The sequence below is a fragment of the Polyodon spathula genome, chromosome 20 (assembly GCF_017654505.1).
Source record: "Polyodon spathula isolate WHYD16114869_AA chromosome 20, ASM1765450v1, whole genome shotgun sequence".
Classification (NCBI taxonomy): Eukaryota; Metazoa; Chordata; class Actinopteri; order Acipenseriformes; family Polyodontidae; genus Polyodon; species Polyodon spathula.
This window is the reverse complement of record NC_054553.1, coordinates 10,570,617-10,598,020: the sequence shown is the minus strand read 5'-3', so window position 1 is coordinate 10,598,020 and position 27,404 is coordinate 10,570,617. Positions and strand designations below refer to the sequence as shown.

At 35.9% G+C, this 27,404-nt stretch overlaps 1 protein-coding gene across 4 annotated transcripts in view; it reads left to right on the top strand.

The window, feature by feature from the left end:
• Positions 1-27,404, top strand: part of LOC121295628 (dachshund homolog 2-like) — a 148,366-nt gene that overhangs the window by 46,644 nt on the left and 74,318 nt on the right. For all 4 annotated transcript variants that reach the window (XM_041220518.1, XM_041220517.1, XM_041220515.1 and 1 more), the window contains exon 2: positions 17,314-17,429. In XM_041220518.1, coding sequence (XP_041076452.1) covers positions 17,314-17,429 — 116 coding nt within the window. The remainder of the gene's footprint in view (positions 1-17,313; positions 17,430-27,404) is intronic.

The following is a 27,404-nucleotide window of genomic DNA, read 5'->3' as shown; positions in this document are numbered from 1 at the left end:
AGTAGTGTTTAACCCTTAGCGGTCCATTTATTCAGTGCTTGTCAGGCGCATCAGGTCCAATTTATTTTCACACCCACTGTTTATTTTACACGCGCTGTTTAAAATATTCCCCCCCATCCCCCGAGTAAAACCGGTTCAAAAGGCATTGCAATTGTAAGCGACATCAGTACTGCATCTCCAGCCAAGCCCCACCCCTTGTTCGCTGCATTTTTCACATACCTCTTTATAGACGTGCCTACTGATAAATCCTCTCCTGATCACTTGTTTTATCACCAAACTCCTCAATAATGTGATCCAAGTCATTATTTTGTTACTATAACATCTCAAAAAGCTCTGAAAATGTCCGTGATATTCTTTGAGTGCTGGATGCGGAAGCAGCTACCTCCTTTGTTTATGTCTGCTTATCTCTGTGTGGTGCAGCTGCTAGGGCTATTGCTCACACACCTTTTTTTTTCGGTTTCATTCGGCCGTTGAATGGTTTTCACAGCTTTTTCCGGAGAAAAAACGACTAGAGACCTGTGCTTTATGTCTTTTTGAACTGGAAAGGGAAAATTCTATTGTCGGACCTTGTCCGATATAGGACCACAGAGGCTTAGTGGAATAAAATGTTGCAAACAAGGGTTATTTCGAAACTAAACCCATGCATGTAGGGAAAAATCTATTGTAAAAAAACTACTTTTACGCCTGTGCGACCTATAAAACGATTTTTACGGTTATATATATATATATATATATATTATATATATATATATATATATATATATATATATATATATATATATGATATATGGCAGTGGCGAGTACCTTTCCATTTTAAGCATTGGAAATAAAAGCGTTATTCTTTGCAGTCTATGTATCCATTTAAATGAATATTCAAATTTTCATTGATAAATCATACACAGCAGGCTTTTAGGAGCTGTCTTTGAATATGTGATGCCTACTGATAATGACAACATCGATTTAAATTGATAGAGATGGAGTTAGATACAGCTAACTACATGAGGCAATTATATTATGCTACTGAAGTACTAGCAGCAGAAGTAGCTGCATCAAGAAACAAAGCTCCTGTTTGCAGAGAGGAGGAATAAAGTGCGTTTAACCTTGACAGTACCCTGACTTGAAATGAAGGCAGTAAAGCTGATGAAGCTTCAGCTGCGAGGAGTGACACACCTGTGAGTGCAGGCTGTCAGGCTGATTGCAGAGCCCCTGGAGTCTTCCTGCTGCAGCTGCTCCGTCCACAGGATCATTCACAGCCTTGCGGCCACTCCCTCGCTGGAGTTCCCCGGGGCTCTGCTGAAACGGGGATGTGAATGTGTCTGTGTGTTTGTGAGACATGGCAAGCCCCCTGTTTTGGCTGAAATTTTTGGATGAACTATTTACCTGTTAATATCATATCTCCCTAAAATATAAGCACATATTTAGGTCTATCAAGGTCTGTCCGTGGGCCAGGGTCTGGTGCCTTCCTAAATGACTTGCTGCTACCCAACACACTGTGTTGTTCTTTACACATGTTGGAGTTGTTGTGTTTTGTGTAAAAACAAAACAACAACAAAAAAATACATTGATTTGGATGACAAATTGATAATTGAACTTTGTTGAAAAACAGTCACACTGAGAGATTGAGATTCTCATATAATATATATGATCGAACATATGTTATTTATCTCTCAGTCTGATAGCATGAGTGTCTGCTGCGTGTACATTTCTGACTTATTTTGCTGCATAATTTCTGTTGATTAACTGGAGTGCTGCACTGGTGAAAGGTTCCATGTGGAGTACTTATTTTTTTTCTATTTGGAGAAGCAGTGACAGGAGTAGCAGCCCGGGGGGCAGGGACTGTCAAGCGATCCCCTTTGAGAGTATAACAGCCCTTAATATTAACCAGGGACTAACAGTCCCTGATCTCTTACTGTCGTCAGGGGCCTTTGGGAGCGCAGTGTTTGCTGACCTTGATAATACACAGTATTGCAGATTCCTCATATTGCTGCATAGCCCTCACTCCTGTGTAGGCATACTGGTAAAACAAAATAAAAAAATAGAAACAAAATTATACAAATATCTAACTGACCTACAGAATTAAATAGAACATACAAACAACATTAATTTCTCTCTTACGCTACAGTATTAAGCAGAAACTTACATTTACTGTACATGTGATTTTGAAGGGTAGTAGTTGAGGTTACAAAGACCTGATTCCCACAAGCCTGGCTCTACTTGCCTGGGATTCAGGGAACCAATAAATGTGCTACAGAAGGTGGAGATCACAAAACAGTCAGGAGTTACAACCTGCAGTATTTTAATGAAGAATAAGCTTTAGAAAAGCCATATCACAGTGAAATCTGTTCATTTTATCTAAGCTGATTTAGATTTGCCATTGTTTTGATTATTAAAGCAGGTATTAGTGTACCAATATTATGACAATGAAATAACGTACAGTGTGTATCTCTTCAGTGTATTTCTGTCAATAAAAATGCTTAAAACTCCAGGGAGGGTCCTTTAGTTATTTAAACAGTGGTGGTAGATCTACCACCACAAATAGACCCCAGTGTTTTCCTGTTGTTTTGCATTATTTTGATAGTTTAAATACTCTAGTCGAAGTAGTCCTGGTCCATTCTGATACATGCCTGCTTGTAACCTAATATTTGATTTTACCCAGTGCTCTTTACTGTGTAAAAACAGCTCCTTCATTGTGACAGCAAGCCTTCACTGGCGAGTGGTGGTAAACAACGTGGCAGGAGGTGGTCATTGTAGTTTTAAAAGGCAGAATATAATGTATAAATATAATTTATTTTAGTTTGGTTTGGAGGAATGTTCTAGATCTGAACAAAACCAACACCTTCTCCCTAGGGCTGCTTTTGCTGCAAGCCTGCCATAGTAACTTTGTTTATGGAGATGGAGCGAGAAAAAAAAGGGAAATCAATATGGGGATATTCCCTGTAGTGCATCTAGTGACATCACATGACACATGATTAGCAGTTCTAGTTTAACCCTAAGCTAAACTAATGCACACTCAATATATTGAGAAAGTCTAGAAAGGGTTTCTAGTTTTGCTGCTCACAGTATATTTAAAGAAGATTTTGAAGAAATGGTGATGAAAAATTAGTTCAATATGTTTATAGTTAGGTTTTTAAATTGTATTCATTCCATTCGTTTGGTTTTACAGTGTATTGCTGTGCAGTTGTGAGGAAAACGTGTTATTCATACATAAAATACAATTCCTAATCAGTATAATGCAGTCAATAAATATTAATAATCTATCCTTCACTTAAACTGATTGTGCCCATCAGGCCTATTTAATGGATCTCAGAAATGTGTTTTGTCATTTTTAATAGGATCCCAATAATTCACTATGGTAACCCATTCCATATACCCACCACTCTGTCTCTGTCTCCATTTAATTTCCAGCTATGACCCCTGGTCCTGGTCACTGTGCTGCACTTAAAATATAGGCTTGGGTTAATCATGTCAAATTCTTTAAGGGATACATTCATCTCATAAGAATGTTCTTCATATTTAATTTCTTTCCTTTTTAATATCCTATACTGTATGGGTGTTTTTGCTTAGATTAAATGTAAATGTTTAGGCATAAAAAATGATGATGATCTGCGGAAGGACGATTTTTTATGATGTGATTCTAGAGCCAGGATGGGGCCCTCAGTCATCTCATATTAGTTAATAAATCAATCAGTTGGCTTAATTGTCCACTTTATAAGATACTAAAGAAACTTCATTCACACACTACTCGGAGTGAGCTCAGAGGTTTTTATAATAATGGGCATCAATCATTAAAGCCTAATAAATCTAATCTACAGGTTTAGTATTTCACTGAAAAATAAACTGAAACTGTAGTAAATAGTTGAACTAACTACGCCAGATTTCTTCAAAGACTCTTGATCACTGACTTATGAAATACAAGAGGACTAATGTTAAATGATAAATTAGGTATGCAGCACTTTAATCTGTAAACTAAATACGTCAGCAAATGGCCAGCAATAATAATTAGTATTTATCGCCACAAAGACTGCCTTGGTTACAACAGTGACAGGAAATTGATCAGTTTAGGTCACCATGGCAACCAGTGGGCCTTTGGATTATTTTGCTGCCTTTATCCTCTTATGCTCAACCCTTGTTTAGAAAATGCACAGATAAACTACTCAATAATGCAAAGAGGCAGGGATGCTTGAAGTGCCAAACTGAGGGGGTCCTAATGAACGCCTGTGTGCCTTATAACAAGCTTAAGTGTTCCATGGTCGTCATGACATTTATTTTACAAAACAACTGATGTATGAAAACACCTTAAAATTAGCAGAGAAATCCACTGAGCACAAGGGCAGTGTGAGGCCGTCACTTTTATAATACAAAGTATCCAGTGATTTATGAGGTGTACCCATGACAACAAATTATAAAGACACTCTTTTGGTTACTTTATAAAAGGTTTTTTTTTTTTATGGACATCTTGTGTGCGTCTTAGATTTTTGTCAAGAGGCCCACTGCAGCTGCAGTTAACTTCCATTAGATCTATGAAAAAACTGGGCATAACTGTCAGTCATACCCAAATGTGGTCCTAAGGAAGATTGAAAAAACATGTAGTGCAATGTTGCATAGGGACTCTGTAATTATCCATTTAGTAATCAGAAACTCTTGCATTCAATAAAATAATCGTGTCCCCCTCCAACCTTTTGGCTATAGGTTGTACTCTAGACATCTTTCCATGAATTCATTTGCTTAACTTGTTGATCCTGGCTTTCTGTATTCCATGCTTAATTCATTCCTCTACAGAACAATTAACGTATGTATGGTATGTAATTAAAGGTTGGGAATTGTAGTTTTCTTAAAAAAAAAAAAAAAAAAAAAAAGTATTTTCAACCCCAACTAGAGATCCCTGGCCCTGATATATGGATTTAAATTTAAATATTATTGGTCTTTTCCTGTTGCTTTAGTATCATTTTGTCAATAATGACAATCGTTTGGCTTTAATGTATATGAAAACTATTCATAAAACTAAAGTAGAGCACTGAATTCACCAGTGGTACAGTATTGGGTTTATACTTCAACACACGAAGAGAGTAGTGCTTCATCTTTTTACATTAGGACAGTGGTGTTTTCTTTATTAAAGTTGTTCATCTGGTAAAAGGGCCACGTGGCGTGCAGGGTGAGTCAGAGAGCGAGGGGAGGTCAGGTTCGCATCCTGGCTGTGTAAAGCCGGCAGTCTTTGAGGGGATCCCAGAGGAAGGTTCGTATTGGCTCTGATGCTCCCGTGGGTTAGAAAGGCAGCAACTGTTGCATCTCATCACACTACGACGGACCCTACTAGAAATGCTCCTGGTGGACTCAAGCGGACACCTGCAAGGCTGGCCTTTGCCTTCCAGAGAGACTTTACAGAGTGCATATTGATTAGTATGTTGACAAAAAAGGTTTGGAAGAATGCTATACATTACACAATGTACCAGGGTTTGACAGGAAACATTAAACAATATGTTGCACAACTTCTTTAAATGTTCTACACAACACTAGTTATTCATTTTGGTTGATTTGAATTTTTCATAGAGATTTTTTGGTCATTTTGATTCTGAGCTAATTTCACCAGACCTAATTTCACCAAACCGATGGCAGTAGGTGACCCTTTAGAATATTCTGTAAACCAAGCATTCAGCAGAGAGTATCGTACATAGAAATGATAATATTCTGTATAATTGTTTAACTTCAGAAATATTTTCTCATGGGAACTTTTTAAAAGCATTTATTATAATGTAAAAAAGATTAAACTTAAACCACAAGTTTTGAAGTATCCTCTCTCTAAAAGCTGGATTCAGGGGTTCATTTCAGTCAGTTTGTAGGTACAAGAAGCAATAAACTGGATGTTTATAGCTTCCCATGACATTTCCCTCTGATGTTGTTTTTAAACAGATTACTGAACAGAATATTAAATAAATAAAAGAAAGTAGTTCATGTTTCCCAGTTCCCCTGACGCTTAGTGACAGTAATCCGCTCTGAGATGCTGAGAAACAAGGTTTGTTGCCATTAGTAAAATCCTGTTATGCAGTCCTCTGAACAGTTAGTCAGACAGGTTGATAATGTCAGAGAATGTAATCCTGCAGCTGCATGCCAGCACTCTTATTGTTTGAAGATGAACTATCAATCTTGTGTGTCAAATGGGATGCCCAGCTACTTGATTCCTAACTTGAGTAAAGGAGGGCCACAGAAAAATGGATTGCTGTCAGCTTTCCTCCATGTACCTGATCAGATTTAATTGAGAAGGACTGGAGATACTGAAGCAGCTGTGCTCCCATTGGGGCCCTAATTTAGACATAATAAGATATAAACCTTGAATATAAAGCTGTTGCTTTCTAGTTATCTTGAAAAATAAAATATACGTAGTGCTTTGGGATCCATGACAGCTTTGTAAGAGTAATGATGTCTTGACACAAAGAGCATTTTGCCTACTTGTTCATTTTCACACAAGGAACATCACAAACAACATGTGTTACAAGCTTCTACACACAGTTGCAGTGAGGCTGGGTTACAGGGACTTTTGTTGTTCCAAAGTTATGGAACGCTTTGCACTGAATTATGAATTCCAGGTTTCTTTTAAACTCTTTAGTCTGTAAAGAGTTTAAAAGCTCATTTTTATGAAATGGCATTTTTTTTAATCATAATCTTAAATTGTTTTTAATTTTATTTTGGAATGGTTTATTTTAATAGAGGGCCTTGATAAATACCGGTATATTGTATTATTTTCAATTATTGTGAGGCGCCTTTGGCGATTCTGAAAAGTTTTTATTCAATGCAGTGTGATGTGACAGAAGGACCTAATAACCACTGTGGCTGTATACAGATTACTGAGTTACTGTTGCTTTAACTGAAAGACCTGTCTGTAGCTACACTACAGTAAAACTGTAAGAGGGTGTGACAGGGATGGCTGAGGTAGTGACGTCAGGCCAGAAGCAGGAACAAACACAGGCAAGGTACTGCGGTGTAAAAAGGCGCTGCAGCGACGTTTATTTTTAAAGAAAAGTAAATAAACAGATTTAACAAAAAAAAAAAAAAAAAAAAAAAAAAAAAAACACCGCTCACAAAGCGCAAAATAAAAGTTTTAAACAAAACAAAATCACGAACACAAAAAACACACTAAATCGATAACTGAGGTCAGGCTGGGCAGTTGCCTTCACTGATCCTTTTTTTTTTTACTTTCAGTTTTACTCTCCTCTGTCTAAAACACTCCCACCCAGAGCGCAGAAAACTGCAGGCTTTTATACAGTTGCCCTCACCCGATTAGCAAAAATTAAATCAACTTGGGAGATGGCCACCTTTTACACAAGGTTTATAAAATAAACAGTCAAAACAAAATGCACAGCTCTTTGCCTTCATTTATACCTAAATAAATCATAACAATCATAATAAAACAGTGTGTTTTAAACAAAACACATTCAAATCATACAATTCATTAAACCACCAGTTTAGAATAACCAAAACTGTACATTTTATAGCAGGGCTTTGGCCTGCCCCCTCTAATAGTGTGCAGGGCTCTCTCCTGCTACCGTGCTACAGAGGGTAAAAAACAAACAATCTTAAAATGGAGTAACCCTCATGAGTCTGGGTGTGTTGCAATATGATTAATGAAAAAGATAATGGACTGCAGAAATCCACACAAAGAACACCCAGCACTACCCATCTGGACATTAAGGGAAGAACATTTGACATTTATTCAATACCATCAGCAGCTCTGAAACGCTTAATCTGACCAGAGATATTAGGAGCATAGGCTACTTAAAAGCTGAGCACTGTCCGTAAACAGTGGCACTTCGGCCACTCAGGCACTGTGTCTTTCCCAATTGATACAGGCAGCATGTTTAGTGACTGCAATAGGCAAGCAGAGTTCCACCAATGTGTTAGTCATTTATCACAGTCTTTTTGCATTATTCTTGCATCCTATAATGAGGGTGTGTGCTGCTTATAGTTAGAGAAAGTGGTCTAAATGCATATTCACTTGTTATTGCACCTTGTGAAATACAATCATCTGGTAATACATTTATAAAAGACATCACAGAAAAAAAAAAAAAAAAAAAAAACAACAGTGGAGTTTCATTAGTTCTTCAGGTATACTGGACGTGTGACACAGTCAGATAGTCAGACGAAAATACATCCCGAATTATGCATTCCCGTCAAGGGATAATAATGCACTAGCCTATTTCTTCTCCAAAAAATGTAATTCACTACAGTAGCTGACATCATTCTTGGTCATAGCCTATTAGACAGACAAATGGTATTATTTAAAATTACTAATAGTTTTAACACAGTGTTAAATAATAAATCAGAATTGGTACATTAGGCCTTATAATAGTGACATTACAGGGATTTTAATATCTTACTGCGTTCAGCTGCTTTCCATATTCAAATGGGCTTAATCTGATTTCAAATTAAGATGCTTTAAAAATCCAATTCAACAGCAGACATAACACGGCTTAAGTAACAGTAATCCCACAAAAAGGAACGAGTCATTTCAAAGCTGCACTGTTGCTGAAACTACAATGAATTAATTGAAATCCTTTTGCTTGTAGGTACTGTAGCAACTTTGTGCTTTATTTAAATAAGAGGTGTCATGTATTTAGCAGTTTACAATATCATATCCTCTTCCATGCATTAGCAAAATCTGTGAAGGCATTTTCGAGTCTATACTTTGGAGTGGTTTATTGATATTTAAAATTACTCTGTGTATGAGCATTTTATTTTCAGTGTTTTCTTTTCAAAGATGGAAGAATGTAGTAAACGGTTCGGTTTTAAATACATGCTAGAAATATACTTTTATGTGTGTATTCTCAAGGTGACACTGTTAGATTGATATTGGAGATTTTAATTGAGCAGATTAAAAAAGAAGAAAAAAATGCCTGTAAGGAGAAATCCTGACATTTTTAGTGCTAAGATTGATTATTTTACTAGAGGGTAAATGTTTCCCTTTATTCACAGAAAAGTCTTCAATGAAAACCTGTTTTAATTACAAAAAACACCCAAAAAACATACTGCTTACAGACAGCACTGAAGAATGAAGACAGGTGTGTCCAGAGACTAGTCCTCTTTTCTGGTGTATACAATGTCCTTAGTATAGAGACAACCTTTCAGGGACTCAAGACCAGATCATCTGTGGAAAAAATTAACCACTGAAATAACTACTAGTTATTAATGTTGATTAAAGGGTCACTATTATAATGAAAAGGATTTCAAAAACATACAAATAATAAAGTACAATCTAAAATAATAAAAAAAAAAATAACAGAAGTATGGGAAAATTGTAGCAATATTATCATAAATCTTTCAATAAAATCAAAAATGGAACTTTTAAACTTGCTTTTAACATTTAGCGTGACATTTAGCACGCAATATTATAATATATATACTATATATATATATATTATATATATATATATATATATATTTATATGCTACTTAAGACAATGATGAACACCAACAAAGACATTGTCGTTTAATAGCGACAAAATAGAACACTACATTGATGGATTATTTTATCTTGTGATGTAACTATCCTAATGCTGGGATGGATATGTGAAATAGACAGTATCTGTATCAAAATGGAATCAACTTTATTTAGGTGAAAGTCTCAAACTTTCTAGAGGGGCTGTACTGCATATACAATATGTGTTTTAAATTTGTTTTCGGGAGGGGGTGTTCTCCCAACATCTGCAATGTAAATACCTGTTGTGACAACTTGTCTTGTTTACCATCATTTAGCAGGGTGAATAGTAGCAAGAATAATACTCGAACACCAGAATGGAATTCAAAAACAGGGCGGTACCTGTATGTTTATTTATATACAGCGTGGACTTGTTTAGAGGATGCAAGTTCAATTCTTTAAGTCAAAAGAATCACAAAATAAACAAAACCAAACTAAATCCTAACTCCTTCACGGAGTACTAACTAAACAGAAAATGACTAACTAATAACGGGGCAGCTAAGCTGCATTCGGGCGCCAAAACAAGAGGTTGCAGTCCTAAAATAATAATTACAAAACACAGACACAACACAAACACAGACTCGTCTCCGGACAGTGCATGCTCTTAGTGTAGGTGCGGTGCTGGAACAGTGTTGCTGGTTCAGTGCAGGTGCGGTGAATTCCGGGTGAATCGCTGGCCCAAGGCTGCAGCTCCCAGATCTGTGCTTAATCGGTCTGCCGAAAACAAAACACGCACGGTTGCAAACAACACACACACTTAACTCAGTTTCCCCAAAACAGTCTTTGTTTCCTCCCATCAACCACAACAAAGGAACCGATTACGACGTCACGTCCCCCTAAAGTACCCATAGCCCCGCCCCCTCTGATAGCTAGTTCAATCGCGTCTCTTCCAATTCATGAATGAAACTTCGCTTGTCGTACTAGGGCGATGACTTCTGGTACTGTGACACCGTCCCTTTCCTGAATGGCCAGCTTCCGACTGCCCCCGGAATGAACTGTCCAACCATTCAGTACGGGGCACGCAATACCTGCTGTGCAGTGCTCTCCAGGTTGAGAGGGAGATTGTTGATTCAGATTCATTCGCTCTTTGTCACAGGACGACTGCCGCAAAGCACTTTATGAATGGGTATACAGTCATTTAAGAACAAATTTTTTTGCACACGGGATTCAAGGTGGGCTTTCTTGAGTAATGGCTTCCTTCTTGCCACCCTACCATACAGGCCAGATTTGTGGAGTACCTGGGATATTGTTGTCACATGCACACTTTGACCAGTCTTGCCATAAAAGCCTGTAGCTCTTGAAAGGTTGCCATTGGCCTCTTGGTAGCCTCTTTGATCAGTTTCCTTCTTGCTTGGTCATCCAGTTTGGAAGGATGGCCAGATTTAGGCAGGGTCTTGGTGGTGCCATACGCCTTCCACTTCTTAATAATTGCCTTGACTGTGCTCCAAGGGATATTCAAGGCCTTTGATATTTTTTTATACCCATCCCCTGATCTGTGCCTTTCAACAACTTTGTCCCAGAGTTCTTTTGAAAGTGCCTTAGTGCTCATGGTTGAGTCTTTGCTTTGAAATGTACTGCAACAGAGGGAACCTACAGGAACTGCAGAATTTATCCTGAAATCATGTGAATCACTACAATTTAACACAGGTGGAGGCCACTTAACTTGGTGTGTGATTTTGAAGGCGACTGGTTACACCTGAGCTAATTTAGCATTGCTATTACAAGGGGGTTGGACACTTATCCAACCAAGCTATTTCAGTTTTTATTTTTAATTAATTTTCTACAAGTTTCTTGAATAATTTTTTCACTTGGAAGTTGTGGGGTAGGATGTGTAGATAAATTAAAAAAAAAAAAAAAAAAACTATCTTAGTGCATTTTAGTTCCAGGCTATAAGGCAACAAAATGTGAAAAATTTGAAAGGGGGTGTAGACTTTCTATAGGCACTGTGTATGTGTGTGTGTGTGTGTGTGTGTGTGTGTATGTGTGTATATATATATATATATATATATATATATATATATATATATATATATGTATATAAATTTAAGTTTTGTTTAAATTAGGTATATATATTTTCTGGAAGACCTATTGGTTTTTTATAGCACATGTAATGTTATAGTGCAGTATTTTTCATGTAATTGTGTACATGTTTTTCTAATGTATTTTGTTTTTATAACTACAACCTGTGTCGGAGATTGTGTTTTCAAAGAATACAAGGAGTGCTTGTGGTTCATATTCAGACCATTTATCTCCAACAGCAGATGTGTGCTCCATAAAAAATGTGTCAGGGGCCCTGAACAGATATCAGAATTATGTATTTGAAGTTCGCAGCTTGCCACTGTGAAAATGTGACCCAGCAGCAGAGATGCAGGTAATTAAAAAGGTTGTGACTGCTAAGCATGAAATTATGGCCTTTTGAAAGACTTTATTGATGCATTATCCTATTTATACATCATGAAAGGATTTGAAACCAGTGTAAAACCATAGCATTCCCAAAGCTGTTTGCAGCTATTTTGAATTGCCCCATTGTGAATTGAATTGAACATCTAAACAATATAACAAAGTCGGGTGCTGTGCTTTTTTTCTGAAAAGGTGCAAAAAAGCAACAGCACATTAGATTTTTTAAATTTTTTTTATCTGTGCTTAGATATACATATATATATCTACTATATAGAACATGCTTTCAGTTTGACAGTAAATGTAGAGGAGACAGCAACCTCACAACTGTGGTAAATCATATAGCTGCTATATGTCAAAATGTTACCAGGGTGGACGCCCACAAATAAAACAAAATCTTCTGAGAACTGCTGCAGAGCTGTTAAAAAGAAAGAACATGTTATATAGTGTAATTAATTTAAGAAACTAGAGCACCAATTCAGGTTTGGAGTATGGATCATTATATAAATCTGCTCACTGAGAACAGTATCCAAAATATTATTTTGGATTCCTGTGTTCTCTTGTACAGTATACTTTTCCCGACTGTAGTGTCAATTTTATAAGTTGATCCATTATCTGGTGTCTTTATAAAGTTATTGGATACTATTTGTTTAAGAAAGTAATCATTTCATATGTAATTAATTTAGATATGATAGCCTTGTACTCATTTGTTGTGTTATTCCCCATGCCAAGGTTTATAATTCCTATAACTGTAACAAAAGCAGTTTTTTGGCAGCATGCCCAGCCCAGAATGCAGCTTCATTTCTAGTTTAAAAATAAGAGTTTGCGAAATCAAATCTTAGGGTTGAGAATGCCTGAAGTTAGTTGCACTCACCCATGACATTATTATAGATATTAATAAGACGCACGCAATAGCTCTCCGTGCTGGTTGTATTATCGTTTCTAAGTATCTGTCATTTTGTATTTTTGTTTTGCAAAGCCAAATGATGCACATTAAATGTTCCACCTTCAGTTGACAGATTGAGATAAAAAGAGTACATCAGATTGTTGTCAGTAATCCTGACTGCAGTATATGGTGCTGGAGGGGGGGGTTGTGAAGAATGGACATATGGAGGCAGCCTTCTCCTGGGTACCGGTGGGTACTACGCGCTTCTCATTCCGCTTGTTGGCACAGTGGCAGCCAGCTCCCTGGGAAAGGCAGTGCTTTCAAACATGAGTAATTGATGAATTGTATGCAATATGCAAATGTGAATGCATAAATCTCCTGAATGACAGCTTAATTTATGTGAGCCTTTAAGAATGCGGGATTAGATTTTAATTAAATATCTTCAAAGGCACCCTGACTTGTACAGTTTTTTGGCTGCAGCTTTTGTTGTTTAAACAATTTCCCATTTAAAATTTTGAAATGGTGTTTTTTCACATTTTTCAGACCCCTCCCTCCCTCCTGTTGGCTGGGTCTCTTCTAAGCTGAAGGTTTTTAACAGGTGGACTGTGCAGGTCTAACACAGATTCATGTGTTTGTACTTCTGAGGAAATATTTTTAAGAAGTGGTTAAAATGTAATTTGGTATGAGGGTAGAAACTTCCACTAAGGTGAAGATATGGCACCAAATATAAACATGAGAGGTGTTCTGCCGTAGTCTTTTTACTCTGTTTTAAAAGTAGTCTTTGTTGCTGGTGATAACATTTAGAAATATGTTCTTATATATTCTCAAATCTAGCACAACAAGTTTCCTGTATTCATGTTTGCCTTTAAACGGTTTGAATGTTTCTATGTGTGTCTTTAAACGGTTTGAATGTTTCTATGTGTGTTTACTGCAATTTGTTTGTCTATATATATGCATGTTGAAAAATTTTTACTGATTAAATTTTACTTTGACCTGACACCTGGTGTCCACTCAATCTGTTGAACACCTGCTTCACGTTGTAGTTTACAAACTAGAGTACGCTGTGTGGACAACTTGACTGTCAAGCAACCTCCCATTCAATATGAGCCCGTGTTTCACCTAGCTGGGGCGTGGGATCTTATATGGAAGTTCAGTCAGGCAGGATTGGTTGTAGATCTTGAAAGAATATAAACTTTAAAAGATCATAATACACATAATACACAAGTTTGTTTTGTAGAAAAAAAAAAAAAGTATTTTACAACCTGTTACAACAGAAAATGTTGCTGCTATCATCATTGTATTGTAGACAATTTTGGCTTAATTCAGACATGTTTTGTGTCTGTTCAGATGCGTATCCTGCCCTCAGCTGGCTTGAGGTACAATGACTCACAGTGTATTTGTGTGTTACCTGTAATACAAAAGACAACAATTAGAATTAAGGAGCCTTTTAATCAAGTCAAAGGGAAGCACCTGTCTATATAAAGGAAGAAACTCTTTAAGGTTGAACAATAAGCATCCACATGTAACAATATAAGTAAATATGATTATTACTCCAAAGGGAAATGGCAAGCTTGTTACATTCACCTCATGGAAACTATTCAGTAGAAAATATGCACTCCAAGGTAAATGTCTCCAAAGCAGTGTCAGTAAAGGGATACATTTGGCTCAGTCATTCCAAAACAAATGCATTTGTATTACTACCACATAAAGAACAAAGGACTGTCATCATGTTAGTAAAGAACAAACAGATACAGTAATTTGACTCTATCCATATGAAGAGACTTTCAAAGTAAACAAGTTGTAGTCACTTGCTGAAGTCCTCTTTTTAACATTGTGCTGTCTGTGTAAAATTAATGGGCATGATTGGGGATACAAGTCTTTTCAGCCTAGCCATTTTCTGTGTTAATTTGATCTTGAAGAAATATTTGTCTTTACATTTAAAAATGTCGCAGCTGTTTTATTCCTTTGACTTTCACACATTTCAATTTATTTATTTGTTTATTATTTACTGTTAGCACCTCATTTACAGATTTCAGTATGTTCATAATCACTATTGTTCTGTTTTGGGCACCTGCTAATCCTTCTTCCACAATTAACACCCACTGTTTTCAAAACAAACTGGACAGATTTGTTGCCACGCCAATGTGGGAAAGTGACTGGTGCATTTACAAAACAGTCTAAAAAAATACGACTAACATTTCATGTGATAATGGTGGAAACTGTTCATTTTTTTACCAGGGTACATTTTACAGTATATTGACACAGCATCATATTTTGGGAGCTCAGTTATACTGGCAGTCATAATTGCAGAAACTCATTAAGAATTATGAACAAATGTTCCATGTCTTATTTCTGGTTTGGTAGTAATTGGCCTATTTGGGGTAATACACTTGACCCACAGGTGCTACTTTATAGACTTTTGCCAAGATAAACCATGCTAGTGTTTCATGGGTTAACTTCATAATTATCAGCTCTAGGCATTTGTGTAATTTTGTTTAATGAGGTTTTAATTATGTTGACTAACCTTAGTGTGCTTTCTACTTTCCCTTTTTGCTTCTCTGAAGAGCAATGGCATTATGCATGCCTAGGAATTTCAGTAGATTTCAAATGTTTGCTTGGCACAACTGAAAGCTGGCAGGAGTGAGCTTGTTTAAAAAAATAAATAAAAAAAAAACTGTGATCCTTCTGGCGTGGTCAAGAGGACTTTATCTTCAAACAAACATACATTCGATTAAATTCAAAAGGAATAAGAACCATACAATGTTTAAAGGTGTGTAGTAAATGGTTTTATTGTAAGAGGACACAAGATGTATTTGCTAGTGTGCTAATTATTTAAAAGATGTAACATTTATTATAATAAATAAAACAGACTATTGCATAAAACATGTAGTATTCAATGTAGCTTAGAATATATTTCTTATTTGAATCTTGTAATAGCATTTACCTCAGGTAATCTTTTCTTCATCGGTAAGCAGGGATGCTGGGGGTGAGGAAGCACCCCTGGCTTTGCATGGCTTCCATCATACACAGGGGTTACGCTTTTGTTTAATGGCTATCAGCACCCCCACTTTAAAAATTGTTCCAGTGCCACTGTCGGTAAGGACTCAAATTCACAACCTGTATCAGCATCTGTGAAAGCAATTTAAACATGTAGCAACTTCACTTGTAGTCAGGAGTATGAACTGAGTCACCATGCCTTCTGAAGAAGTCAGAATTAGTTAAACAAGGCACTCTAGCGGTTGAAAACATTTCCATAAATTAGTCCAATTTTACTCTTTTTCCAATCATTGTGGTGTTCCAGATATTATTTTCAATTTTCTTTAGAAAGTCAATATAAATCATCAGTTATGGATATAGTAAATGTAAAACCCAAGTGTAGCAGTGAAAACCTATATATATATATATATATATATATATATATATATATATATATATATATATATATATATAAGTCTACTAGTTAAATTAAACACAGCAGTCAATGAATAGCAGGTTTGTGTATACAGTGCAGTCAATAACGTGAAGGTTCCAGTTACAGGCTAGAACAACCACAAAAGTGATTAATGTTGAATGCGCTTTTTACATGGGTGGCTGTTCAAGCTGTTAATTGGATTAGTAATGTAAAGTTGTACGCTGGTCCTGTCCTCAGATCAGTTTACCATGAGCCAGTCACAGAGTGTCAGGTTGCTACAGGGGATAGTAATATGTTTCACCTGAGAAACACCAAAAGGTCAAGTAAAGTTTAACTATCCAAATTGTAGACGTTAGATATCGAATAAAACAGTAATTGGATAATTGAATTTGTTTAATGCAGTATCAATTGCTTAAAATGTAGCACTGCAAACTATAGATTAATGCACATGATACTGTATCCAGTAGACTAGGTTTGTGGTGTATATAATATAAACAACTACTGGAGCTAGTTTACTGCAGTATACGCCACTGGATGCTGTTATATAAATGAGCTAATCATTGCAGAGTAGAATTGTGTTTCATAACACTTGATATAATAGTAATTATAATTCCTGTAACAGACTACTCTTAATTAGGTAATTGTAATTGGTAACAATAAAGGCCTGTGTGCAATAAATACAGACCATTCCTATTGCAGACCAAGGTATCAAAATAGAGGGTTAACTAAATTTGCTATGGTACCAAAGGATAATGTATTTTATTTGTATTCAGAAACACTTCCCCACATGAATAACCTTAAGAAAATTAAATTACAAGTTTCAGACAACCAAATTCCTTCTTAATTACCTGTATATTTAAACAGATATATTTTTATTTTGAGGCAAAATGTATGCTGATCAACCTATAAAATTGGGTTAAGTATGCCTGTCTTCCATTGACCAGATACTGTATCAGTGGTGGGTTCACATTTTGGTTATGATTTATTGTTATTCAAGGCTCTTCTACAGTAAAAGTGTGTGTATATATATATATATATATATATATATATATATATATATATATATATATATATATATATATACACACACACACACACACACATTGTATATTTAAAAGTTTTTAAAAATAAATTCTCCTTGCTTTCCCACAGCTCAAGACCTGGAAGGCCCCCGAAGCGTTCACTGGGTGTTGTGATGCAGGAGAACTCTCGCCTGCTGCCCCACAGTGTCCACGGCCTTTTATCTCCAGGACTTATCTCCCCGTCAGGTAATGAAATCTATCAAATCATCACGCTCTCTTTGTCTCCCTCTCTGTTTGAAATGAACTAATATTGATTTGACCAGCTTGTCCTTCAGGGCCTTTTTTATGTTGTACCTGGAATATTGGATTTTTAGTTTTTTTTTTTTTTTTTAGAATCAATTTAAAAAAAAAAAAAAAAAAAAAAATATATATATATATATATATATATATATATATATATATATGTGTGTTACTGACCAAAATCAAATGTGGTTTAGATTGTGCAATTCAGGCTTTTTGAAACACAATTGCTTAGTGTTTTTAATGTGTTATTATCGGAAAGGGTGGCTAGAAGGGCCAATCTTTCTAAAATTGGATATCCATCTATCTGTCATTCAGATGTATAATAATTGTGTGCACAAACTGTTGTTTAAAATCCTCAGCTATTCAAGCAAAAGTGTCACAGGAACGCACTGTTAATAAGGAAAATACTGTTAATTAACAAACATAAAATAGCCAAAACAACGGTCAAAAATTGGGCCATCCTTGGAAACACATTTTTGGTTTAGCTAAACCAGTTTGCTTTCAAGAGAGATTAGAAAGCCGTTGACTCGGATACTGTTTGTCTTACTTTAGGTTAATTGTGTTAACTGTTTATGTCTTGTGTATCAGAAAGTAATTTATTTTTGCAGTTTTAATCACACATAATAACCCAGTGTGTTAGGCAGTATCAAAGTAAACAGTACGTGCACATTTAGAGTACAAAAATGTTAAACACAGAAAGAAATGGGTAAGATTAAAATATCAATACATGGATCACATACATATTAGCAAAACCCAGCAAAAACTTTGAACAGCACAGTAAAATCTAAAATACCAGTACTGTAACACCTTATCCCAACATTTTATAAACCCTTCTTGATAGTAGCACAGAGAAAATAGTTCAACCCTCAACCCTCCATGTCTGGCATTGACAGTAGAACTGTACATTAGACTATATTTAAATATATTGGCTCATTTGGTAGTTATCTCTGGATTTTTATTGGAATGTCATATTAAGAAATCTATGAACCACTGTAATTCTGATATATACTGTAGAGCTGTGCCGCTATAGGCAGTGGAAAAGGGGATGCAATAATGTGGAGTTATTGGACGGCGAACACCTGTGTGTGGCATAATATGAAATCTGAGGTCATTTTAAACATTTTCAGCCGATGCGCTCTAATTTCGTAGCTTTTCTTACGATGACGAAACATGATATATCTCAGCCGTTCAATCAACTATCTTGTTTTTAATATGGGACATAGCCATGGCTACGGTGAATATCCCCATGTAATTGGTTTAGGGTTGTGGTAGGTGTGGCTTTTTTTTTTTTGAGTGTTTCATTTTTAACCACGCCGTTTTATGGCTTCAGTGGAAAATTGTATTGACACTCACCTGTTTGAAACGTTTGTATCTCCTGTTCTACAAGCCCAAAAGTGCTGATCTATAACTCAGCCAAAAGCTAAGAACTGGCGCTAACTAGTCGCTTTTTAATTTGTTCATAATATTATTAAAAATTAACTTTATATACGCTTTTTAAAAAATTATTTCCGGAATGTTTTTCGCCCTGCTCTGTGTCTATGTGTATGCGTGCAGCGGTAGGGCACATCAAATGGCGAGACAAACAACTAATTACTGAAAAGACATCTAAGATAGCCCTCGTATTAATGTTTTACTGTTATTTTTAATTGTATATGTTTTATTTTATTGTGTTCTGTTTTGAAAATGTTTCTCTGGATGGAGGTGAAATCTGTCTGATCTCTCGCTGGCTAACTTAGTATATCTGCCGTGTCAGTGTTGTTTTATCATTATTTTGTTTATTATTATTAGCGTACTTCGTTTCTGCGTGTGTAAACGATGGATAAGTATTTTGCTGTAGTCATTACTTTTATTATTATTTAGCTGTTTGTTATTGGTAGTTCTTTTTATACCTATATAGTATTCGAAAGTTTCTTAAAAAAAAAAAAAAAAAAAAAAAAAAAATAATAATAATAATAATAATAATAATAATAATAATTATAAACATACTCAGCATCTTGTGTTGCATAGATTTTGAGACCTCTACACGTAAATAATTAACTTTAATCACAAACGAGATTATATTATATTTCCAGGTTTCTTCAGTTTAACTTTCAGTTCTACATTTTGGCTCTTATGCACACTTTTTTTTACATTACAAAATCTTGTGTAGCTCTGCAACTGTACACAAGCATTTTCAATTCTGATTAAATATTTGAAATCCTCATAAAATTGCACATCTCTCTAATTTGTTTGGAAAAATATGAAAATGTGCACATTTGTGAAAAATTATTATTAATATTTCATATTTCAATATTTTTTGGAGGTGTTGCTTATAAGATAAAATCTATAAAACAACCCTACAGCAAAACAGATGATACCATTGGAAAGGTCTACCCAATACCTTTCTGGCGATATATTGGGTTTTAATTTGTGATTTATGGTTATTAAACTGCAAGTGTTAAAATAGAAAGTTGTCGGATATATGCGCAACTTACCGCATTCCTTGTAGGTGGCATAGGGTTAAGCACTACAAGTGCTGATATAACCCACTGACTGATCCTCACAGTCCTGTACATCTATTATGTACAGCTTTACTAATACGTTCAAATCCAACTATATGTTTTTGTAATCATTACCAACCTTTATTTTATCCATTGTTAATTGACTTTGATGAAGAGAATACTGTGAAGTGGCTAATGTGTGTGGCCGACTGCAGCGTCCCTGTTTTGGATGGGCTTTGTGCTTGAATGGAATTTTGAGAGGTGCCTTAGGTATGATTTTTTTTAAAGCAGGTGACGTCAACTGTGCTGATCTGGAGAAATAGCACGGTAGAACCTGGAAGTGGCACGGTTGATGTCATGAATAAGGTTTCTCTGGGATGTGTCATGGAAGGCAGAAGGCAAAACATGTGCTCTGATTGGCTGAACGATCCTGAACAGTGTGTAATTGTAGAATACAGTAGGTTCCCCTCCTTTATTGACTCATATAATGCCTTTCTCCTGTTTGTGCAGGTAAAATGTGCCTTGCTTTGCTAGATTTATTATCAGGATCTGGCATTAAAACAGATGTCATCCGTTGCCCAGAGGGGCTCGCTGTCATTATTATTATGTGCGTGAGCTTGCAGCTCAAAGCCAGTTTTTATGTTATTACATTTGGATGCTTTGATGTTTACCATAGATATTCGAATGTTTGACAAAGACAATGAACAAAATGATTACAAAGCGATCCCCCAAAACACAGCAAACACCCATCCAGTTCTCTAGTTTTCTAGAGACATTGTTATATCTACAACAAATGCCTTACTGTTTAACAAATGAATTCAGATTTTTGTCATCTTACATTTTGTATAGAGAAGCGTTATTACCTTTCCTAAAAGTCAGTCATTTTAATCAGTGCTATTCTGTTCCATAAGAATGTATTTATTTTATTGAAAGAATTCAATAAATGGGATACATATTTTTGATATGGGCCAGTTCATTCCAGAGCTGTCAAGAGTTACCCTTCAATGTCTGCTCATAAAGCAGAACAAGGTTAAAGGTCATGACATTGACCTAAATACCAAAATGTCCCCAGCCTCCAACTACAAAAGGACGAATAAAAAAAGGAAATTCTGAGGACTTTCATCATGCAGCTGTTGCAATTTAAGATTGTGAAATATTTCACATGATGCACAAAATATTCTAAAAACATATTTCACACTAACATGTGAACATAACCACCACCCCATCCTCACCCCTGATTTAAATTATTGAAGCATTTTCTAAATACAACACAATCCTTTTTCCTATGGTTCGGTACTGTTATTTTATCATTTTTTTTCTTGTGTTTGTATCGATTCACACAAGTCAGAATGGTAAATTCAATGTATAGGTCTACCATTCAATTGTGTAGGCCTATTCCTTTGTTTGTACATTTACTACGCCTGTCTACCAGGTGGGAGTTTAAATCCCTCTCTTTGTGACAAGGCCGTAGTAACTTGATGTGATGTATAAGGCTAATAAATTAATATGATGAAGTTAATGAGAAGTACAAGTGTTGCCAAACTGCACTAGTCCAGCTCTAATGGGGCTGTGACTTAAATGCGGTAACTCTCCCTGTAGCGAGTTGAGCCCAGCTACCTAGCGACTGTGACTATGATAAATGACATATCCCACAGTGCTGTGCATCCCATCTGCTCTGTCCCCAAACCAAACCTAAAGAGAATTGCTCTCTCATTCAAACACATTTTGACAATTTGTTTTTAACATAATTTTGAATTTAAAAATGCAGGTGTTTAATCTTTTTCTTTGTTTTATAGCTGTCGGGCACATTTCAAAATAAGTTATACATTCTGCATTATTTAAGGATTTACTTGTGAAATGTGACATTTAGAAATACTCAAACTTAATAAAACCAAATACAAACATTTCAACTAGTCTTTTTCAATGTTCGCCAAAACATTTGTAATTTTAGTATTTCTAAGTTCTGCACTATTGAGCTTTTTTAATAGTTATTGGTAAAATGTGACATGAATCGATATTTACTTTAAATATAATATGAAATCGTTTTTCATATACTATTATATTAAAACTATTTTTTGGCACAATGATTCATTTATATAAAGGTTTGTTTAATATGTATCTTACTTACAGTTTTTCTATAAATAATGCAAATTGTAATGAATGTTTACTTTTCTGTAGTTTAGTTTTATTATTTTTGTAGATATTTTGTAGGATTGTCGCCACTAGCCGGATTGTTAATGTAGTAATTCAATGCATTCTTTGCATTGCTTATTGTATTTGGTTGTTTGCTGGAGTTGAGTTTCATAGACCCCTGCTTTTTAAAGTAAAGAAAATGATTAGAAGAGATGCAGTTACAGTACACACGAGCAGTCCTACACAGTCTTCAGTATTTTTGAATACATATTTGAATATGAAAATACAGATTGACATGCATTTGCATTGCCATGTAGCTTCAGTTAGAAAGAGACTGACTGGAAAAAATAATGTCTACACTAAGTGTCTCTGCAAAACAGAACGTTATTAAGGCACCTGGGATTAAAAAAAAAAAAAAGAAACTACAGCAATTCCTTACTTTGGGTGGCTGTTACATTTAATTGCAATACCTACTTTCATCTCAAACTTTAAAATAAATAAAACATAGAAACCTGTTTGGTGGCATATGACCCAGCACACTTGCCCTGCATGTAAACAAGCACAGCACAAGGCAGCAACCTCAGCATACCGCTCTGTACAAACTAGAAATAAAGCTGTGACTAAATGTTTAGTTAGCAGGTTTCATTTTAAATCATTTTCTCCTGTGAAATCCCTTTATTTAAGAAGGTACTGCAAGATGAAAATATTGTGTCTTACCAATATAGAATGGCTACTATTCACAGCATTACTACATCTGATATGAAAGTAGTGGTAGTATGAAGCACAAGACAATTACTTACCAGTTGCTGAAAAGCATGCCGTCAATTCTGCATTTCTCAAGTGTTATTAAAGTGGATACTGGTAATCTTTTCTAGTGATAAAGAGCTCAAACTGAAAAAACAGTAGATGGTCTCAATCCTTATTTAATGAAACTATTGAAATAAGACAAATATTTTAATTTAACTGTGAAGTTCTTTATGACGATAGTCTGTGGTGGAACCTGCTGCATTTCCCACTCAAACACAGTAGGCCCCATTCAGACCAACAGGGGACCACTGTAAATCAATATATTAAAAAGTCTACATCATCTGAACCATCAGTGCCATACTGTACATTGGATCTTCTGCATCAAAACATAAAATATTAGCTGTCTCGCTGCCTGCTATAATTCAGGTCAGCAGGTCATGTTTTGTGGCCTTACCTCAGTCCAGTCCAATGACTTGGATGGAGTTTTAAAAATATTACAGTAAATGAAATACCCTCCAGATCACACTGCCTCCCCAGTATGTATGGGTCATTGCAGCAAATTGTTCCAGTGAATGCTTGGTACAGATAGCCAGATGTATTGTTTTTCTGAAGGTCTGGGTCCCCCCGTTTTCCCCACTTTTGGTCCCTAGAGACAGTATGTGTTCTTTGTTGTGGCCCTGCAGAAATTAGCAATATCAATCCTTAAATCCTATATGAAGATAGCTTTCTGCCTGTTACTTCAGGAGTTGGTTTGGGGTTTGCTGTTTCCATGAATGGGAGCACTAGGCAGTGTTTCATCAGAGCCCTATTACCCAAAACTCATTATTAACCCCCCTCATCACATGCTCCCTAGTGATAATCCAATAACATAAAGGCAGGGTCTTAATTTAGCAAGGACACCCCCCAATAAAAAATGGCTTTTAGCATAGACACTGATACTGAGATGTGGTTGGCAGGGTATCATTCAGTGACAAGAGGAATATTCAGTATGGCAGAGTAAATGTTTTCTTTAGATATTCAAGGTTATTTTTGTACTGCAGTTTGAAGTGTTATTTTCTTGGAGAGCACAACTACAAACAAACAAAACAAAAAAAAATACCAAAACAACAACAAATGCTAGAAATATGACCACTTGCTTCCATGTTTTATACACTTTGTTAAATAAAGTTGATGTTTCAGGTCACTGTTTACCCAGTACAATAATCACACTGTTTACCTTTGTTTTTATTCTTTCAAACATGGTGCCTTCTCAAAGTCAGACAAACAGGGAGGAAGTCATGCAGAATGTCACTCATATCATGCTGCCGTCTGCAATTACTGTAATGTATTTAACTTTTATAACACATTTTTGAAAATCTAAATCTAGGTTTTTTTTTTCATACTTGGTACCTTTGTTGTGAAGAACCAACGCAATTGCCTTCCACCTCGATTCTGCAATTCAGCGGAATTTTGTACTTCAGACCAGCACTATTGCAATGGCCAAATCGATCAAGATTTTGTCATTTTAAAGATTTTACAGATTTTAATTTTGTACGGTTCTTTTTAATCTTTGATAGTGTTTGACTATGAAAAATGCTGAGTATTTAAGCAGCCTGAAATCCTTAACTTAATCCAACAGAAATCCACACCGGGAGGCCCGTAACCAGAACATTTTTCAAGGAGGTTGGCCAGAAAGAGCCAATAGGCCATGTCGACAAGACCAGTTCAAGTACATGTTCTTCCATGTTATTGGCTTAATATCCTTTCAAATACTCAAATGTACATGCCACAAAAATCAAAATTAAATTCAAAGTAACTTTAAAACTACAAATCTAATCTAATTCTAACCACAGTAGGAAATTAAATCAGCAGCGATTATCGTGCCACTATAATGAGTGAAAATGTTGACAGCAGTTCAATTTAGTTCATAACAAAGAACAACCTTGTCTTTTATGTAACCCGTTAATTAGATGGTGGTTTGCACTTACTGGAATCGTGATAACCAGTACTAAACCATTCTCTACCCTCGCCACTAAAAAAGTAGTGCATAAGACATATGCTATGTCTTATGCCTGTCTCCACTCAATTTCCAACGGTGTCCTGGTCTCCCTGCTTCAGTAAATGTTTTTCAGATGTTAACTTTTTGAGCTCTTTTTGAAATAATAATAAAAAACTTCAATCAAGACTCACGTTCTTCTTTGTTCTAGTAAAATAGATTCACTTCCCTCAACATTTCTTCATAACTTCTAGTCCTTGCATTACTCTGGTTGTTCTTTGCTGGACTCTCTCCAAAGATGCAGTGTTCTTTTTGTAATGCAGGGACCAGAAATGGCCATAGTAATCTAAGGGATCGGTTAAGTGGTTTTGCTAGTGCATAAGACTTATCAATACCCTCCCTTGATTTGCTCTGTACACGTTTGAGTTTATAACCAAGCATTTTGTTTACATAAGGCATTACCTGGCATTAAAGTCTGTTTTTGTGTATGTAATACCCCTCAAACTGTTCTTCGTACATTACTGTCTTTTCCTGAGCAGCGCTGCTTCTACTGGCTAGCACATGTTATGAAAAACTGCACTGGAGTATAGTAGAATGATGTCGTTTTTACTGTGGTACTCTAAAGGATAAAGGATCGCTTTTTTTAACTGGAGTTGCAGAACTAAAGTTAAACTACCTTATATTTTTAACAGAAGGAAGCATTTGAGATGCAGATTCTTATAGGCAAGAATATGTCATATTTACAAAGCTTTATCTCATTAGTAATTATTTTTCTGTTTAATAAATACATTAGAATTTGATATCCAGAAAGCCCAAACTATTTCATGAATAACAACATGCACACCCAATTCCACTCAAGTACCTAAAAATATATCCCTTTGAACCAAAGTTTAATAAACAACAACTGAAAAACAATTTATTTATTTAAATGAGGAATGGGGGTGGTTAGTGTTTGCAGTGTGTTAAGAGAAATAATCCCCTCCATTGACGTTGCCCCCTATTTGCCTTTAGGTTGTGGATTAAGTAAATTTGGCATCACAAGATGGATTAGCTCTTGTTGCACAGCTAGCGAGTTGTATCCTATTCAACTAGTCTGACAGAGGGAGGGTCCAAACTCAGCAGTGGTTGAGCCAGCCTGGAGCCGGTCGGGATTATGGCTGATTTAATTTACTGTCCTAACTTTCTCAATACCCAAGCACAAAATTTGGTTAGCTTTTCCAGGTTTAAAATGCACAACTCTTGTTTGTGTGTATTCATTCTCCCCACATATCCATGCAGCTTGCACACACATGTCGACCGAGGAAAACAAAATGTTCAGTTTTAATTATGCAATGGCAAGGATAATGTTTTGTTTGTCTGTTCTCAATAACTTTACTCATCCACTGGTGGTCATACCAGATTAGAAACAGTTGATTCTAAATTTAATAAGGGAATGGGCACATATGCCGAGGGCCATATTCACCAAGCATTTACCAGTGTGCTAAGTTTGCACCATTTTTGGAAAATGAAAAGAAAACTGCCTCTGTTGGCAAGAAGCACCTAAGCTATATATTGCTTGTTAACATTTATTATTTTCTTTTATGAAAACTTGATAGTAAATGCTTTGTGACTGTAGCCCCAGCTGTTTCTTTGCCAGGACTATGAAAGAGGTCAAACTTGTAGACTAGAATATTACAACTGCCCATGCAAAGGTTAGTTACAGTTATTCCCAACATAAAAACATTTAATAGTTTAGCCAGGTGTCTGTACTATGAGAAGAAATTAAGGGCACTACAATCTGAATCATCCAGTCACAATGACATGTTTGTTGTTAGCAGCTGTAGATGTCAAACTTCATTATCATGATCAGGTCCGGATTAAAGAACCAGGGGGCCCTACGCTAACCCTTATTTGGGGGCTTTATGCACAGTAGCTTATGAAACAGTGTTGTAATTAACAGCCTGTAGGTAAAGTGTATCTACAAGGACAGCTTTCCGTTCTATGTCAGATACATGTTCACCATTTAGACCTTGCAAAACAAATACAATGTGTAAATGACCACTGACAAGCAACCAGACTTTTGTACCAATTCCATAATCTCCTACTTTTGATACTTGGCAACTTTAATAAGTATTCCTGTCTCCGCTGGGCTGATGAAGGAATCACTCCATTAACATTTTAAGCACATTTTAAGTGTCCAATTTTTCAAAAGGGATATTTGCACAAACAAATGCCTCTGTCAGGTCAAAATTCAATGTCTTTCTGGCTTCATGGTTTTCAGTGGACTTTTGGAACATGGAAGTAATTGCTTTTTGTTTCTTTGCAAGTAAAGCAGTCACGGTACTGCTGTTGATTTCCGCATTTCTCTTTTGGTGAGTACTTGAATCTAAATGCCTGTCAACAGACGATTTTTATTGGTGATCTACAGTAACGTTGCAGGATGTACAGAAGAGCTTACCTCCATCGCTGTAGAAAACTCCTGCTGGATCTACTGCAGACACATTTTTAGAGACATCCATTTTCTTGTTTACAGTGTGTAGTATTTTAATTTCCCGCTTAGATTGCATATCCTGTAGTCACACGACATAATCACTGCACAGCACT